At 40.6% G+C, this 17,864-nt stretch overlaps 1 protein-coding gene across 6 annotated transcripts in view; it reads left to right on the top strand.

The window, feature by feature from the left end:
- The first annotated feature begins 730 nt into the window (after positions 1-730).
- Positions 731-17,864, top strand: part of LCORL (ligand dependent nuclear receptor corepressor like) — an 82,238-nt gene continuing 65,104 nt past the window's right edge. For 4 of the 6 annotated variants that reach the window (XM_014261411.2, XM_014261415.2, XM_088055942.1 and 1 more), the window contains exon 1: positions 731-953. In XM_014261411.2, coding sequence (XP_014116886.2) covers positions 806-953 — 148 coding nt within the window. In that variant the 5' untranslated portion in view covers positions 731-805. The remainder of the gene's footprint in view (positions 954-17,864) is intronic. The other 2 variants (XM_005517812.3, XM_088055943.1) reach the window with 2 other exon arrangements.

Raw genomic sequence — 17,864 nt, 5'->3', positions numbered from 1 at the left:
ACTGAAAGCAAAGCCGTTGAAAACAGACTGGTTAACCGGGCAGCAGTTCAGAAAACTTTGAAAATCTCCCTACGGAGTGAATCTGGCGAGCTGGCTCGGAAAGCACAGCTCTATGTGACAGCCGCGTCCGTGGGGTGGTGGCAGGGGCGGAAGGAGAGAGAGCTGGCGGCAGCCCTGGAGCAGACGTGGGCGAGGGGGGCTGGAAGGGGCGGCGGGGCACCTGAGCCAGGAGCCCCGCTGTAAGCAGCGCCCAGGACAAACCATACGATGCAGACGAGATCCGCACCGGTTTTTGAGGTGTTCTAAGCCCGGCACTGTGAGGCGTGGGGCGCTGGCAGGCTGGCTGTGCTACCCACCCAGGGAGAACCTCGGGGGCGGTGCCGCTCCCCTCCCTAACGAACTACAACTCCCGGCGTGCCTTGCTGCCGCCTTCCCTGGCCGGGCCCGAGCAGGTGGCGCGCTGCCCTGCGGGAGCTGTAGGCAGGGGGAAATAGATGGGCAGCGGGGCAGTGGTGGGGAGGGAAGGGTTGTGGGTTCTCGGTCCGGTTGTCGGCTCGGCCCGCGGTCTGTGAAGGAGAACCGGGACCCGGGCAGGGCGGGCGGCGGGGCGGAGAATCGCGGGGAGCGGGGAAGCGCGTCAGTCACTCCGCCAGGCGGCGCGCGCGCTCCTCGCGCCGGATGCTAAGGGGGGGAAGAGGGGCCGCGGGCGCGAGCTCGACGAGGCAAAGGGGGGTGGGGGGGGAGGGAGAGGAGCCGGGGGAGCGCGCGCTCGTATGTAAATGAGCGGGCGTGAGGTCAGAGGCAGATGGAAAAGGGAACAGAAGGAATGGCCGCCGCGGCTCCCGCTCCTCCTGCCGCCGCCTCCCAGTGCCGGAGCCCTCGCTGCACGGCGGAGCGCAGGGGAGTCCGCCGAGAACTCGACTCCTGGCGGCACCGGCTCATGCACTGTGTGGGTAAGAGAGGGGGCGGCGGCGTGTCCCGGCTGCAGAGGGGGGGACCAAGGGGCGGGGGACGAGACGGCGAGCGGGGTCTGAGAGGGGAACGGGCAGCGGGGCGGGCGAGGCTCTCCGAGCCTAGGTCTGTCGGGTGGGCGGAGGGCGGGGGGGGTGGGGAGCGGGGATGCAGGAGCGGCTCCGGCAGCTTTCTTGGAGGGCGGGAGCGGAGACGGGGTCTATAGGGGAGAGCGAAGGTCCTAAGTAGCCTCCGGGCAGTAGAGGGTGGGTGTTGCGGCTTTGCCTGGGGCCGCTGGGTCCCTCCCGTCACCGCTGACTGAGAGCCTTTCTCGGCTCGGGTCCTTTTGTCTCGGCTCCTCGTCGTTCGCGCGGTGAGCGCCGGTGGCTGCCCCCCTCCTCTCCTCCTCCATCGCCAGTGCCTGGGGGGCGGAGGGGGGAAGGGAGCCCGCCTCTGTGTGTGTGTGTGTCTGTGCGTGCGCCTTTAAGAGGGAGCCGCTCCTGCACTGACGGTTGGGATTTGAAGTTTTCCCTCCCCCTGGAAGTTGTCATGGCGACGGCAGCTCTCCCCCCCCGCCCCCCCACCCCGCCCGCGGGGCTGCCCCGGTGGCTCTCGTGCCGGGAGGTTTCCCGGGTCACGTGCCTCCCCCGCGCGTGTCCGGCTGTCGGGGGCGCGCGGGCACCGGCGGCGTTCCCGCCTGGAGGAACCCCGGGACCGGGGCTGCTCCCGCTGCGCTCCACCCGGGCAAATGCAACCTCCCCGCCTGGCCCCGGCCCCTGTCCCTGGCATTTGGCGCTTGTGCCGCCTCGGGGCGGCGGGCGCTTCGGTGGGGATGTTTGTTTGTTTTGGGGAGGGGGGGTGTGAACACTGAGGCCAGGAACTGCTTATCTGTATTGTTTCAACAGACGTTTCCCTTCTTGGGGAAATAGTATCCTTGATCTTCGAGTGTTAGAGTCAGAGCCGATCCTCCCCGATGGCTGAGCGGGGAAACGCATCTAGTGTGGCTGGGTGGGTGAGCAGCACTTCATTCAGTGTTTCTGCGGGCACTTGAGACAAGAGCAAAGAAGTGACATAGGTTTAACAAGGTATAACAAGCTGGTATACCTGTATTTATAAGTAATTAGCACTGTCCGAGTTCGTGAATTTTTTACATTTTTCAGTAACGTGATAACTGCTGCATAAGCACAAGCTTCTTGATCTTTCTGTGTTGCCCCATAGCACTTGTAAACACCTGTTATAACACCTGTATGTATGTTAACATGCCCCTGTGTGCTTGCAGTGTCTTTTTAGTCCTCCAAGTTATAGTATTGTTTAGAAAACAGTGTTTTCTATGCGCTACTACACTATATAATGCTTCCAACAGAAAGAACACATTTTAATTAGAATATATAGGAGAGCCAGATTATTGACATAGATGCTGTGATAAGGCATTAAATCTGAGGATGGCTGTCTCTCACAAGTGGCAGTTCCTGTGGTTGCCTGTTATTTAATGGCATTTCACTTAAAAGTTTAAGCTAAAATCTCAGAAGTCTGATAAGCAATGGATGACTGAAGGAACCATTGGGTGGTAATTGTGTACTGTCAGATGTGTTTGAGAAACAGTTGCACACCCACACTGAGAAGACGTGTAAAGAAATACAATAGGTTGAGTCCTCTGCTGGGCAGATCTCCTGGGTTTAGGGAACTTCTTCAGAGTTGCTTTTTGGGTTGGCCTTTAACTGAGAATTTCAAAGTGCAAAACTATCATGTAATTACTTATATTTTATACTGATTACACTATGGTGGTGCTTTGCATTCAGCTTTCTCTTTTTTGGAATAAAAGTTAAGAGTATTATTTCTTTGTATATTCGTGATTTAAAATTCAGTTAATAGAAAGGAGCCCTGAAATTACTAGCAACTGCTAAGGAGAAAGGACACAGGTTATAGTTTAATAGTTAGTCAAGAGCTATCTCGGTTAAGAAGTGTTACCTGGCAGGCCTGTTGAGCAGCCCTTATCAGAGAGAGAGTGTAAACAAAGTGGCAAGAAAGTGAGTAGTCAGGATAATGGAGGTAGAGTAAGCTTAACAGGTTTGGGCTGGGGTTTTTTTGTCGGGGGGTGGTCCCTTTACTCCTTTGAAATTCTGTTGCATTAAATTCTGTAAAATAGGCTCTAACAATAGCTAAAAATAACTTCTATAGTAAAAGTGGTTTGTTGTTCTCACTAAGTATTCCTAAGGATTTTGAGAGTGTAACAAAGTTAGTGTTAACTGGAAGGTCTGAACAATGCCTGGGGTGATGGCTGAAATGGCAACATGGTGGAGGAAGGAGTGGTGAGTATGATGGATTTGGCACTCTTCTCAAAAGTTGTATGTTTGTAGCAAAGTGAGAAGAACAATATAGTAATGCAGTAGTCCCTCAATTATTGAACTTTTCAGATGAGCAACTTTATTTTGATGTCTTGTGCCATCTACCATATTGATACTAAATTTGATATTGGCATTTCTGTAGTATAATTAATTGAACACTTTGAAATCATTTACCTGTCAAGGATTCCTCATCATTCTTTCTTTGTGGAAGTGGTAAACCTCCAAGACAGTGCTTGAGGCTCACAGTGAACACTGTTTATATTTACAACAGTGAGACTGAAATAATATTCAGTGGAGGGCTAGTGATGGTTAGGGACTTCCGCTTGAAGGGCTCAGTTGCTGAATTGTTCCTTGGTAAAAGCCTGGTTGCAGACTTAACTCTAAAGCCCATGCATTTATGTAAAAGCTTGGGGTTTGCCAGCCTAATACATTAATTTGTGCCCTTCAGAATATGATTTAAAGTGTCATATCAAAATGTTCAAACACTGAAAGGATTCATAAAGAAAAGCAGTGATAAAATTTCACTGACATTGCTGAAAATTTGTTTATTTGGTATCTAAACATACTTGAAGGTACAAAAGACTCCACATTGTAAATGAATGGAGTATATTAACAAATTTGAAATAGGTATTCGGTACAAAATATCTGTTCATCTGGAAATCTTTGCGTGTGTTATGTTGAGCACTGACATTCTTAAGATGCTTAGACTTGTGCTTATTGGGTGTTCCTAGCTCTTGCATGACTCGATCAGAGTTCAAAACTTGATGCACTTAAAAAACACCTGGAGATCTCAGTTCTGTTGGTCTCCTTACAGCTGTATAGTACATGCTAACAAGTACTGCTTCTACTTACCAGCAGTGCTCACTGGTATGTTTTGTCCTAGGTACAGTCTTTGTGACATAACTAACACAAAATACCCTAATTCTAGATTGTGTGTTTATAGAAAAGTGCCAGAAAGCTCAGAATTTAAGTACCTGAGTTTGCTAGTAACTGAGTTCTGTGGTGGTTTAAATTGCAAGATGTTTTATAGATGTGAATATAAGAAGGATTAAAAAGTGCTCTCTGGTGCTCTTCGTTAGAACTTTGTAATGTGAATCGATTAATTCTATTCCATTGGATTGAGAGGCTTCGGCAGTATGGAGCTGTAAGTCTAGCTTTGTGATCAGCCTTAAAAAACAGTATTTATGCAGGTTTTCTCAAGCAGTAATTGAATCCATTCCCCAATTTCATTTGAACTTCATAGGTAGAGTGTTGGCAAGTACTCTGAGTTCCTTCCTGTTACTTTCATGAATAGGCACAGGGGAGGGACCGGGTAGTGGCTGGGATGCAAGAAAGCTTCAAGCACAGGGTCAGGCTTTTTGCTGTGTTATCACAGTAGCCTGTGGGTGAGGCTTGGAGCAGTAATATAGTAATAATTTTTAATGGAAAGTGCCAGGTTGTTCCAACCATGGATGATGGAATCTTGCTAGGACCCTGCAGTGCGTTGTGAAAATATAACAGTGTCTAAGTAAAACTTTAATTTTCAGTGAAAGATTAAAATATTATTGCTACTTTTTCTAAAAAAAATACATTGCTATTTGGGGGAAGGGCAGAAGTTTTACTGTTCCTCTGCTATAGCTCAAGGGCACACATTTGACAGGAAATAGACTTGGTATTTCTTTCTTATGAAAACTGAAATTTGATCAAAGTGAAAATCCATTTTTGTATGCTTGTGAAATCTAGCATACAAATACTCCTTTACTCTTGTTAATTTTTTTCAGACTTTTTTCTTTCAAAATTAGGATACATTAGTGTATGTAATTCTGTTTTGATAGATCTAGACTTTGAAATTTTTTAAATTTTTTTTTTTTAGTATTTTTTATTTAATATTCTAGTTGTTCCAGCTTGCTATTTTTGAACAAACTGACTCAAAAGAGCACTTTCCAAGAAGAGAAATACCCCCCATCCCCGCCAGACAAAAGACTTATAGCTGCTACATTTGGTGGTATCCCCACACTTGCAACAGTCCTGCATTAAATACCTCATATCTTTATTCCACAATACGCAGCAGTGTTCTCACTTTCCATGTAGTAAGTACTTTGCAGCAGGTTAGTGTCACTTTTTTTTGTAATACCACCATGGTTTTAGGTGCTTTTCTATGGTTGCCATGGTAGTAGTGGGAGAACCAATTATTTTACTGCACATCTCTAATGTTCTTGTGTTTCTACTGATGATTGTTATGATGGCTTAAGTGCTCTGTCACCTGTCAGGCCACTAACAGACTACATGCAATAGTGACTTCAGTATGATACCTGCTTTGAACTCTTTTGCTTCCTTGGCACTCCAGCGTCTTTAAACAGCCAACAAGCCTGCTATTGTCATAGTGCATCATCCAATATGATGGACAGTAATACTTTCGGTGTAAGGTGTTCCTGTGGATCTGCTGTGCTTTGAGCTGTGATGTGAAACCCTTGGTGTGATTCCAGCGTGAAGCAGATCAAGGAGGTAATCTCAGTTACTGCAAATGTTGGAGGAAGAACAGGAATTAAATCTAGATCTCAACCATAGTACAAGTTCACAGGCAGTTTTCGATGCAATGCGGGAAGATGGTAGCATGTAAGGGAATAGCTCAGACTAGTATTACAAAGTCAGGTGTGCAAGTGGGCATTAGCATTGATCACTTACTGTGAACCACAGTTTACAAATGCAATAAAGGGCCATTTTGCATTGTCAAGTCCCTTGAACTGTTACTAGAATGGAGTGATTGCAATTCTGACTCCATGTTCATTCCTCTTGGATGCTTGCATCAGCTATCATTGGACCCTGATGGCATCTGACCCGCTTTGACTCAGTATCTGGTCAAATGATGGAATTGAGGGTTTGCAAAAAAAAATAAAAATAAAAATCTGGTGGCTCCTGCTGCTAGCACAAGGATAGGAATGGGCCTTTGCAACAGAAGCAGCATGGATAATAGCAGAAAGGAACCACTGGATCGGTTTAGCTGACAGGAATGGAACACAGTACCAAACGTACCATCCCAATTTTCCCTGAACAAAACAGGTTAACAAAAGAGGAAAAAAGGGTCAGTGTGTGTATATAGGTCATTGGAAGTTGCTGCATTGTATGTATTGCGTTAACTGTCTTTAGACTGAAGTAAGAGAAAACACGTGGGGTTTGTTTTGTGTTGGACTATCTTTGTTTGAAATATGTAGTGTTAAATCAGCTTCTTTTCTATATCCTCTCACATTGCATTTAAACTCATCAGTTTTCTCTCTGAAAGAAGTAACTGCCCACTGCTGTCACGTGTTTTTGAACGGCTATCTTATGAATGACTCTTGAGAGAAATTTCTGTGTGGTGAAAACTGCACAAGAAAAGTTAGAGTTTTAGTTGAAAAGGCAGAGGGAGGAAGTTCTGTGTATTTAGCCGTAGATGCAGTACTAATTCACTGATCCCTTGAGAACCTGCAGTTGTAAGGATCTGAGGAGCATAATTTTTATGGAAGGTGAAACTGTACCTGCTACGTAGACTAATCCATGGATTGTGTGGCGTGCATGCAGTGCTTGGTTTGAATTCTTTGCACATGGAACAGAAATGTGTTGCTGGGCATGCAAGCAGATACACATATCTTCAGTAGTGTTGATAAAACCTGTGATTGTTTTTGGTGCTCCCTATGTCTAGATACTGGTATGTGGAAGCAGTTCAATTTTTAAGTGTTCCAGGAACTACTGTAATCTTTGTCAGTGTTTCTAGGCATAGCTTGAACTTTCTTATTGTATGTTCTTATATGGTAGCTATTTACTTTTTATGTGCTGATAGAGAGCTGCGAAATTTAAACTCTGATAGTGTTCCTACATTATAGGCACTGAGAATTTCGTAAGCTGGAACTTGTGTAAACCAAAACCATGGAGTGCAAATAAAGTCACTGCAACTCCCTCTCAGTTCTTCCCTTGATTTAGCAACTGTGTACTCCAATGCTTGAGGTGGTAACTTTCAGGGGATTTTTTTTTGCTGATGCATAACATAATACTGTTGATTTTCTTTCTGAACTCACTGTATGTACCTTCAAGATTTATGTTGATTGGTATGAGGATTCATTTAGTTCAACAAACTAGACTGTAAAACTAATCTATCTTAACACTAACCTAGAAAACAAGAGGGGAAAGTGGCAGGAGGGAGAAGAAAAGGTCAGATCTAGTTTAACTTGGATTGGTTTTCCATGCAGGTTTACAATGTACCCGTTTTTTCTCCTGAGTCAAGTGTAAGTAAGTAGCTTTAGTGGGGAGAACAAGGCTTCTGATATTTAGCAACTGCTTATTTTAGCAATATTTTTGTGTGTTTGAAGTGTGTAAGTTGACCGGAGAGTGTCCTAACCAACAAGACTCTTGATGAGAGAGAATACAGTATGACTAACAGTAAGATCTTTCCACTTGTTCTCCCTTTGTAGTAGAACTTGATTGGTGTAACAGTGAACTGCCCTACAGTTTCGAGTTAGTCTGGGGGGCCTACTGTAAATTTTTTTGCTGTTGTTGCTCTGGGTTGGTTTTCTGTCAGTTGAGTCTCCTAAGCTGCCTTGCTATGTATGGGAAATAATAATAGGTATGTGTTATCAGATCAGTGTATGCTGTTGAAGAGCTGTATTCCAACTACTGTCAAATAGCTACAGCTTGCAGTGCCTACAGCTAAAATGGGAAAAATTAGTACCTCGTTCCCTTTTCCACCCTTCCCTTTTTTATTTTTCAGCTACATTATATGGGTGTTTTGAGTAGATGGTTACAATGAATCCCTTTTTCTTGAATATGACTCAAGTATAAGGGCTTCAAACAAAGTTGTTGTTCTAACCTTTAGAGTTCTGTGTGTTTATGTAAAGTGTAGAGGTCAGGCGGAGCTTTATAGACTTCACTAACTTAAAATTCTTCGTCCCAGTTAGAACTACTGTCTTTTATGTTATTCTTGAACTTTGCTCTTTTCAATGTGCTTGGTGTGAGCTTTGATAAGATAAGTTGGAACATTAATAGAGGTTGGAACAGAACTGAATTGGTGTGGTTCACATGTATAGTATCAAACTTCAGAAAAGTAAGATGACATTCTAAATTGGGCTACCATACATTAGGAAAAAAACCACAGCACACAAAACCAAACAAAACCAAAATCAAACACAACCCTGTTTGGGGGTATAAAGTAGTTATGTGATACATTTCTTCTTTCTCCACTGCTAATCTACTACTTTTTCCTTCCATTCAGTAAAGGCATAAAGAAGCCAGGAAGAAGTGAGGGGAGAGGAGGGAAGATGGATGGTAATGGCTCATCTGTTTGAGTGTATAAGGACACAGAAGATGTATTGCAAAGAGCAGAGAACTCTGAATCTGCGGAAATGCACTGAGCTGCGGAGGCTGAATTCTTTTTTATGGGGCGTGGTCAGCAGCATGTCACTTTGCAGATCAAAGAACCACATGTCAGGGTTGTTTTTTTTTTGTTTTTACTTCTGGCACAGTCCAGGTTCCTGTGTAGTATCTTGAGAAGTTGGATTAACCCCTTTTTAGATAAACATCCCATTCTTGGCAAAATTCTCCCAGCATCAGTTACTGACTGCTCTTGTATTTGGTTCTCAACATGCATCCAGGCTTGTATCTCCATAGCAGCATGTGTAGTATTGCAGGAGGGTAAGTTGGGTTAATGCCTCTAGATGTGATTTTTTTTTTCCTATTTTTTAAATTATTTTTTTTTAAGTTTGTTGGCAAATGAAAGCTTACTGAATTTGTGACCTCTTTAACTATGTTCCTTGCTTTAAATTTCTCTGTGACTTAGTAGAGTTCTGATATCCAATTATGAGACGTCCTAGCTTTTGAGGCATCTGGGGATTGATTACTCATGTTCAGAGTGCTGTTCCGTGGGAAAAATTACTAGTTTTCAGTGTGTTCTATTGTAAAATATTGCTAGTTTATTTCAAAAGAGCTAATTTTTCAGATTTTAAGTCTTTATCTTCCTCCTTCCACAGTTTCCAGCTTCTTCAAATCATCTTAATTAAAGGCTAGCTAGTCTTACGTGTGAATAATAGCTCTCACTGTCATAATTCCATTTTCATGGAATTGTATGGAATATTTAGCTTTAGTGCATTTCTAGTCTGATGATCCACTAATAAGTCAAAGAGCAGTGTAATTAATCTAGGGTTGACTGTGCTCCTCCTTTTCATAACTATTGTCAAAAAGCTTTGTATACCTTATTTAAAAGTTTTATTTTCTGTTCTAGAAGCACTACACCATTTAGTAATGCCAGGTTAAAATGCTACTGGTGTAAAACTGCTGGACATCTTTTGATTAACTATTAATTAGTATTGCTGCCATATATAACGTAGATTATAGAAGACTCCTTTAAAGGAGCGCTGCTTGTGATTGCAGCTGGCAGTTTGGCTCACAGAAGAGAGCGTGCCACAGCAAGGCCCAGATAAATGCAAAGATCTGACTTCACTTAAGTGTAGCTATTAAGCCCCGTAATCTGAAAATGGGGGAGGATTATCAAATGGCTACTGTTTTGTGACCTTAGTTCAGATGTAGGTCATTCTGGTGTTAGCCACTGATGAGGGGGAAGAAAAATAGAATCTGTTTGAGTTTTACTGCTGGCTTAGATTGTTCTGTGTATGGGCTTTGAACTGTCTCAAAAGTTTGCTTTGCTATCAGCTAAATAATGTAGTGATTGTGGAGTCACCTGTGATTCTGGTACATGCTCCTTAATTTTTTTTAATTCTTCCTGGACCATCTCTGTCCTCTCCATCCTTCAATTTTCATGAGTAGTATTTGACTAAAAACTCAAAAGTGGTACAGTACAGTGGCTGTTGGGGAAACAAGGTTTATAAACTCACTTCTGCCATTTTGAAAGATGTCCCTACCCATAGCAGGGGACTGGAACTAGAGGACCTTTCAAGTCCGAGCAAAGCTGTTCTATGATCTCTATTTACTTGGGAGTTTTGCCACCTGTTGTGTGTTCCACTGTGTTGTGTCTTTTGAGGTCGAAGATCTTCCTGTGATATTTAGAGAGTTTCAAGCTCTCCTGATCGAAGCCCCGCCACACCTCTTTCTGTTGATGCCTAAATCTTGTTCAATTATAGTTATCCTGTGATCTGTCAGGAAGTGAGATCCTTTGGTCAAAGTAATTTCAACTGTGCATCTCTGATTATTTCATTACAAGTATGTTCCTGCACGTCATTTAATTAGATGTGAAATGGAATGTCATTTGTTTATCTTTAAGGCCTACATCATGCTCTCTGCTGATGCAATGAGTGACAACTTCCGGTGTACTTTAATGCTTCTTTTAATTGTTTGTAAAATGCATTTAGCAAGGTAAAACTTACTCTTAAGGAAATTGTGTTCTTGAAACTAGGCCATCTCCTTCAACATTACTTATTCTTGCCTTCCTCATTTTTTGTCAGTTCTGTGCCTGTTTTATATGCACAGTTCCCTGCAGGCTTGATGAGGTTTTGTCTTGAGATGTCAATTGGTGTTTAAACTGGCTAAACCTCAGCAACACATCTGTCCTAACTGTAACTGATGTATATGCCATAAGCATTTATTACCAGTCTGCTGTGGTGGAGTCCAAAAACACTCCTTTTCCATGTTACCAAGCCCTCACAGCTAAGGACCTCAGAAATGTGAGGTGCCTCTTGATTTTTTGTCTTTCTTGTTTTTCTTAGGTGCCTTACTGAAGTGTGCTTAATCCCTTACTGCTTTTTAAACAGCATCAGCAAACCTTACCTTAAACTCATATTGGCCTTACTTTTGAAATGCCAGCTATTATACCTTCTCAGAAAGAATTTCTTCAACAGGACCATCAGACTGGTTAGGATATATTGGAAAATACCTTTTGTTCCCATCTGCATCCTTGTTGAAGTAAATAGACTCCTGAACAAATGGGTTCTACCTTAGTAAAATAGGATTTAGTAAGAAATGGTCCATTTGGAACTTGTGGTGTCAGTTCTTACCTTGAAACATTGGAAGTGTCCAGAGGCTCTGCACTTAGTGCTGATGTGAAAAACTGCACTTCAGCACTGACCATAGATCAACTTTGTGCACAGCCCTCAGAAGCAACCGTAGATGAGCCCTGGGTCCTTAGTACCTCACTGTGTCACTTGCTCAGAACAGAGCTTTTTCTTAAAGCTAGAGCTTCTCTGCAAACATCAGAGTTTCAGAGAATTCATATTAGAGATAAACTGTTCAGTAAATCTTAAAATAGCAGAGTTTTTGAGCAAGTGTTTGTCTATAAATCAGTCTTGTCTAAATTATTGTCATAATCTCTGGCAAGCACTCCTTGTCCCACAAATCTTCAAAGAGTGAACCGAAAATTTCATGTATTTTGTATTTAAGTAGTCAATGCTTTCTGCAGTTACACTGCAGGAAAAAAAGCTGTGAGAGAAACACACTGTAGTGTGACCTGAAAAAACTTGCATGATAAATTCAGGTTATTGAAGTCTATGATATTACTTGCTTCATATGTCTCTTAATTGGTGACTTTAAGAATACTTGTCCAGTGGTTCAGGAAGGGGTTTTGCTGACCCACACCTGGCTTCATAAAGCCTTTACTCCAGGTTGTCTCATACGATAGTTGACAGCTGCTACTTGATGTAACTTGAAATAATTTCCTGCTCTTTCATATTGCTTGAGGAGATCCTGACATCTTTTCGGATTGAGGAATGGAATCATTCACTTTGTCTGCCTCATTCAGCCACCAGCATCATATACTAGGAAGACCCAGAACAGCCTCTTCTACTGTTGTCTGTGAGAGCAGTTACTTGGTAGTAATTTGGATGGTGTATTTGAAGAGCTGTTAACTCTGCTCTGTGTGGTGCTGCACTTTTCCACCTGCCCTTAACTGACCTGATTAAGTAGCATTCAGGGTAGTTGCAAACTGGATACTTCACAGCTTCATGTGCTCAGCATCTCAAGTGGCAATCAAGCATTTTCTCCTCTTTCATTCTCAACCTTTCTGATAAGTAATAAATGTTTTTTTGCTCTTTGTGTGAGACATATGAGTGATCTTGACCTGTGAGACTGATTTAAGAAATTTGGTACCACATAAGTAATTTTATACTAAGTTTTCCACAATGCTGGTACTGAGATTGATCTGATTCTTGCTGAAGTTTCCCTCCTGCTGGAAATGCAGACTGTAATCACACCTGTCATTTAAGAAATCTTATTCATATATTTCTTGACCTTGCAGTTTGCTTGGCTTCCCTAAGTGGTTGCAGTTGTCTTTCCAAATTGTTTCATTAAGATGGAAAAGTACTCTACTTATAGATCAGCTCTAAGTACTGAAGTTTCTTGTTTTTTCTTGAGACTTGTGGGGAGCAATGGGTTATGGCTGTCTTGGGTCAAAGAAACTCTCTAAACTGTGAGTGGAATAATGAACTCTGCTAAAGATTTTGCCTGTTCTGTTTATCTTATAATATGGTTCTTATGGAGAAAAATAAATGAACCCCAGAACAACTGATTGGAATATTTTTTTTTCAGCTGCTTCATCTTAGTGCAGAATTTGTGCTGAGTTGTTTTTTTAAGGAATAAAATAGGGACATTCACTTTTTTCCCTTTTTTGCATAGTATAAAGTGAGGAGGTATCTCTTTGTTTTTAAAGCAGACTAACAAATTTAAAAGTGAAAATTACTGTCTATGGAAATAATGAATGTTTGCTTTTGCTAAGAAAGAGACAGTGCTGGAATACAGAAAGAACAGAGTGTTGCTAAGACAGGATAGCTACTGTTTAAACCCATCTGCCTTGTGTAAGAACTCGTCTGTTCCCAACATGATTCAAGTATTCAGAATCTTACCACTAGGTACTTAAAAAATGTATCTGGTTTTCTTTTGTGGCATTCTCCCTGCTCCCCAGCTCAGGTTGGACAGTTGTTAGTAATGTGAATTTTAGTCTAATCAGAAATTCAATACAAAACTGTTAAAAAAATCTCCCAGTAAATTCTTATATGTAGTATGTGGTTGAATTTGAGTGGTATATGAATTCTGTTCCACTGCAGATGAGTTCATGTCCCACACTTTGAAGCTTACCATTTTCTACTTTATCTTGTGTCATTTAATAACTGGGGGGAAGTTTATCAAAAGTTTTTACAGATGCATGCTAATTGCTTAAAGAAAAAAAAGCCAGACCAAAAATCAAAACCCAAAATCTAAACCCCAATCATGCCTGCTTAATCTTTTGAACTGTGTCAAATACTAAAAGCAAATCCCTGAGACTTTTTCCTGTTCTCTACTTATATGTGATGCCTTATGGCTGATGAAAATACCCAGTATGAAGCTAAAATTTGTGTTTAAAATCTTTCTTTCTGTATTTCTGCTTTTCTTATCTCCAGGGGCAAGTGAAAGGATTCAGGCTTCTTAATGAAAAGTTAAACAGTTGGAAACTTTTGTCTGTTCATTTCAGTGTATTCTGCAAGTTCAACAGATGCTGACTTAAATGGTGCAGATTCCAGGTTGGCTGTCCATGGCCTGTAAGCTGGGATACACTGCCTACGTGCCTTGAGGAATGCCATCTTTTTTGTTATTCACTGGGCATGTTTAAGAACTGGTTTGAAATCACAGTTTAGCTGAATTCTTTCAATCTAACAGGAGGATCCGAGGCACTTGCAATTTTAACCTTGAGCACCAGAAAATATTTTTTAGAGAAAGTAGGCATAGTAAAAAAAATTTATTTGAAGTGAAGTTTTTTAAATTGATAAAAGTCAGTTTCTTGTTAGCATGTTGCTGGCTCTAAATTTTGTCTAATTTACAAAGCCAGATTGTGCCTGGATTAAAAAATGATGGCTGTTAGAGGGGCTTGGGGGGTGTTGTTGGTGAATTTTTTTAAAACTAGGTATTTGTAAAAATAAACTGTAAATTAAAGGTGAAAATATATGGCATAAGTATTATAAAATGCAGAAAAGTGAACTTAAAACAAATTTAAGAAATTAACTACTCTTAAAAAGGTATGTTCCATTCATTTCATGCTAATATTGTAGTATTTCTAGGATTACTAAAACATTTCTAATGATCTGGTTTCAGCATTTCTATTAATGATATGTTTGAAAATAAATATTTTAAGGAATTCAACACTGAGATTTATAGAGTTGATAGTTCATTCACTGCATTATAGTTTGGTAGCTTGATACAAGCTGTACCTTCTGGAGCTTCAGCAGATAAGAAAAGTGTCAATTGATTTCCCTGTAATCTAGTTGCAGGATTTTAGTCCATTTCAAACTTCCTAAATAATAGAAACCAATAAATAGTTTCTCAATAGCAAATAGTTTCTGAATAGGAGGAAGATAAATCTGCTGGGAGAGATGAATGACTTTTCTCCAGTTCATAATTTCAGAGCTGTTTGTGGGGAATAGACAGGTTGTTTGACACAGAAATTAAAATTGAAAAGAAACTGAAAATTCCCTTGAAACTGATTCTCTTCTGAAATTCCTCTTCCTTGTAAAACTTTGTGTCAGGCATCAGTTTCATGGAATGCTCTGAAGGCTTGTGACTTCATTAGCTTGCAGTAGACACATGGTGTAACACAGAATCCTAAACTTCAGTTTCTCAAAAGCCCATCAGACTAGGAATGTTTTCATGGGGTTTTTTTTCTTTCTTTCTTTCTTTTTTTTTTTCTCGGTGAACTGGTGTTTTCTGGTAACTGTTTTTTTCTAACAGCTTTTCTTAGCGGAAAATCCAATGTTCTTTGATTTTGATAATCCAGGAAGCGTGTAAGACCTGTTTATTTTTTAGTTGACTCCTAGTCTTTCTCCCAGGTGCTGATTGGATGTGTGAAACTGCAGAGTAGTAAAACGGTGTTGTGACCTATTCATTGTTACAGACTCACTGTGGACTTGACTTATCTGTGGTTCAGTGACTAGGCCTTCATGTAGACAAAAATAATTTGTCTAACAATTCCAAACTCGTTAGGTAAAATAGCCAGACTTTTTAGTCCTCTTGTAAATCTTAAAATGATAATTAAGAAACAGTCTTTAGGGACATGGTTTTCTGAAAGTGACAGCTGTTTCTATGTCTTATTCTTGGGCATTTTTCTCCCCATATTGTAAAACACTTAAATTGATAGCAAATGAGGAAGTCATGAGCATTTTTCCAAGCTGGATGTAATCTTCTTTTACAGTGTCTTCCTCCTTCTGGATTTCCTTCTCTAAGGATACAAGCTATGAACTGGTCAAATTATTTCCAGCACTGATCTGAGTAACAGTTGGTATCTGTGTAGCTCTGATGTAGTCTTGGAAAAAGAAAGGCAGCATAAGCTTCAGTCTGAAGAACACCAATATTCACACCAATTCCATATTTAAATGTCCCAGTGCAGCAGCTGGGATTAGATTACTGTTCAAAGAGAGTTTTTAGAGAGAACAGAAATGAAGTTTTAGTAACTGTCACTTGGAAGCATTTTTCTCTCTCCCTATCCACAGAGCAGCATAGTCACTTCTGAAGTGTCTTCCTTATGCCTTTTAAATTATAAATAACACATGTCTCTCAGAATATCCATCTGCTACATTAGAAATTAAATCTACTTTTAATTTTGGCAGTGTCTGAAGGTACAGTAAAAGGTGTCATGTTGGGCTGTTCTGTTTACAAGTCTGCTGGTATAGAAGAGCTGCTTCCCTTTTTATTGAACCTCGTTTATCTTGCTGTGATTTATAAATAACTGAACTCAGAGTTGATCCTAATTGCAGTCTTTATTTAACCTACAAACACTTCCCCCTCGCACCCCTGTTGGCTGCCACCCTTTTCTTTAAAATTGTGAACAATTGCGGGGGAGGCACGACATTTCCTCTTTTTGTTCTGCCTCTGAGATATGGCCAATGTTAGTTTCCCTCTTTGTATTCAGTTTAATGCTTGTCACTGCTTCATGTTACAGCTAGTTCTTTTGGTGTACAGTGTATTTTACTGAAACTATATTTCATCACTGTCTTCATCCCCACAATAAAGCACAGCGTTGAGAGTCGAAACCAAGAATTTTTATCCTAAGTGGAAAGTAAGCAGTTAGAACTGGCATGGTTCTGTAGTCTCATTTCAAGTTTTGGTCACCGTGTCTTCCTGGCAGCAGCAGTGTCCTCAGCTGCATTAGTTCTTGGAGTCAAGATTTGCAGAGAAGGAAAAGCATCATTTTAGCTATGGTTTGGAATTTGTATTGGAGTCTAAATAGAGGATTTCCTCCCTTTCATTTTGGAATCTCTGGTATGTTGGTTCCTGTTTGCTCAGGGAACTGAATCAATATGGTAAAGAAAATGAGTGTTTTAAGTTAAATGTTTAGAACTTTCTATTATAGGAGAACTTTTCTAGTGCTGTAAGCAAGAAATGGATTCAAGCTAGACAACATATTCAACAGAAGCCCCCTCCCTGCTCCATTCCTACCCAAAATCTGTCCTAGATTAAGTATCAAGAATTTTTCTTCAAGAAAAATGGGTTCTTTTTACCCAATAATTTGGCCAACACTTTATCAAGTAATGTATTTTAAGGATAGATATTTTGTAGTGATGTTACAAACAGGAAAAATAAAATGTTTGAATAAAGACTTAATAAATGATTTAATAAAAATAATAATTTTTGCTTCTGTTGTCATGCTTTATGTCTTAAGTATTCTGTCTAGAAAGTTACTTTTTTTGGTTTCTTTCTTGTCATTTGTATAAATGGCAAAAAGGTGATTGAGTGATTACTGGTCTGTGTGTTTGTATTTGGGGGGGATTTTTTTTACTTAGTTTTTTTCTTTATCTTGGTGCTTCAGTAGTTCCATACTATAGTCAATCCTTTCCATATTGTTGTAGTAGTAGATTTTAAAACAAATATATAAGTAGAACCAAACTAAAACAAGCCACCATCAAAAACAAAAACCCTGTGACTTTGAGATTTATGTCAATATATAAGCAAGACTAAAATTATTAATCCCTTTATGGCTAGGGAGGGATGGTGGGCAAAGATGACAGCTGCTGACCTGTGGAAGGAAGGGAAAGGTAAAAGAAAGAGACACAGATGTTAATGTTTAAATTAAGGTTCTCTGTTAAACACACTGCTCCACTCCTATAAAATATTAAAATAACTGTTTTCTGCAGAGTATTCTTTAACAAGTTGCAAGGGAATTTCTGCTTGTATCCTAATGGTGAGACAAAGGTAACTAGGTATAATAATAAAAAAAAAGTATGTAATTATTTTATTTCTTTTTTCAAAGTTTTGAATTAGGGCTACAGAAAGCTCATAAAATATTTTATAAATGAGAGCGGTCTGATATATCAAAGGAACTTGGTGATGGATGACTAATAAACACATACTATTAAGGGGTTTAAGTTTCTGATGTAATTAATTTAATTTTCCTGTCAGTTGAGGAAAAAAAGGTACAAAAATTTGGAGCAGATAACCATTTTTCAGGTAAACCAATTCCCTTCTGTAGTGGAAAATAATGGTGGACAACAGAGTGCACTTAGAAAATATCGGGGTGTTCTTCAGAAGGCTGTAAGTTAACATGATTAGAAGCTAAAAGATGACTGAACATGAGCTCCAAGTTACTTTCCTATGAAAGGGATAACTTGTAAGAAAGGCAGATGACTTTTACTTTTTTAAATAAGCCAGAACAAAATA

The sequence above is a fragment of the Pseudopodoces humilis genome, chromosome 6, assembly GCF_049639895.1.
Source record: "Pseudopodoces humilis isolate 2021_Gansu_Grassland_sample_001 chromosome 6, ASM4963989v1, whole genome shotgun sequence".
In the NCBI taxonomy this organism is placed as follows: Eukaryota; Metazoa; Chordata; class Aves; order Passeriformes; family Paridae; genus Pseudopodoces; species Pseudopodoces humilis.
The sequence above is the reverse complement of the archived record's forward strand: the minus strand, read 5'-3'. Positions and strand labels throughout refer to the sequence as shown.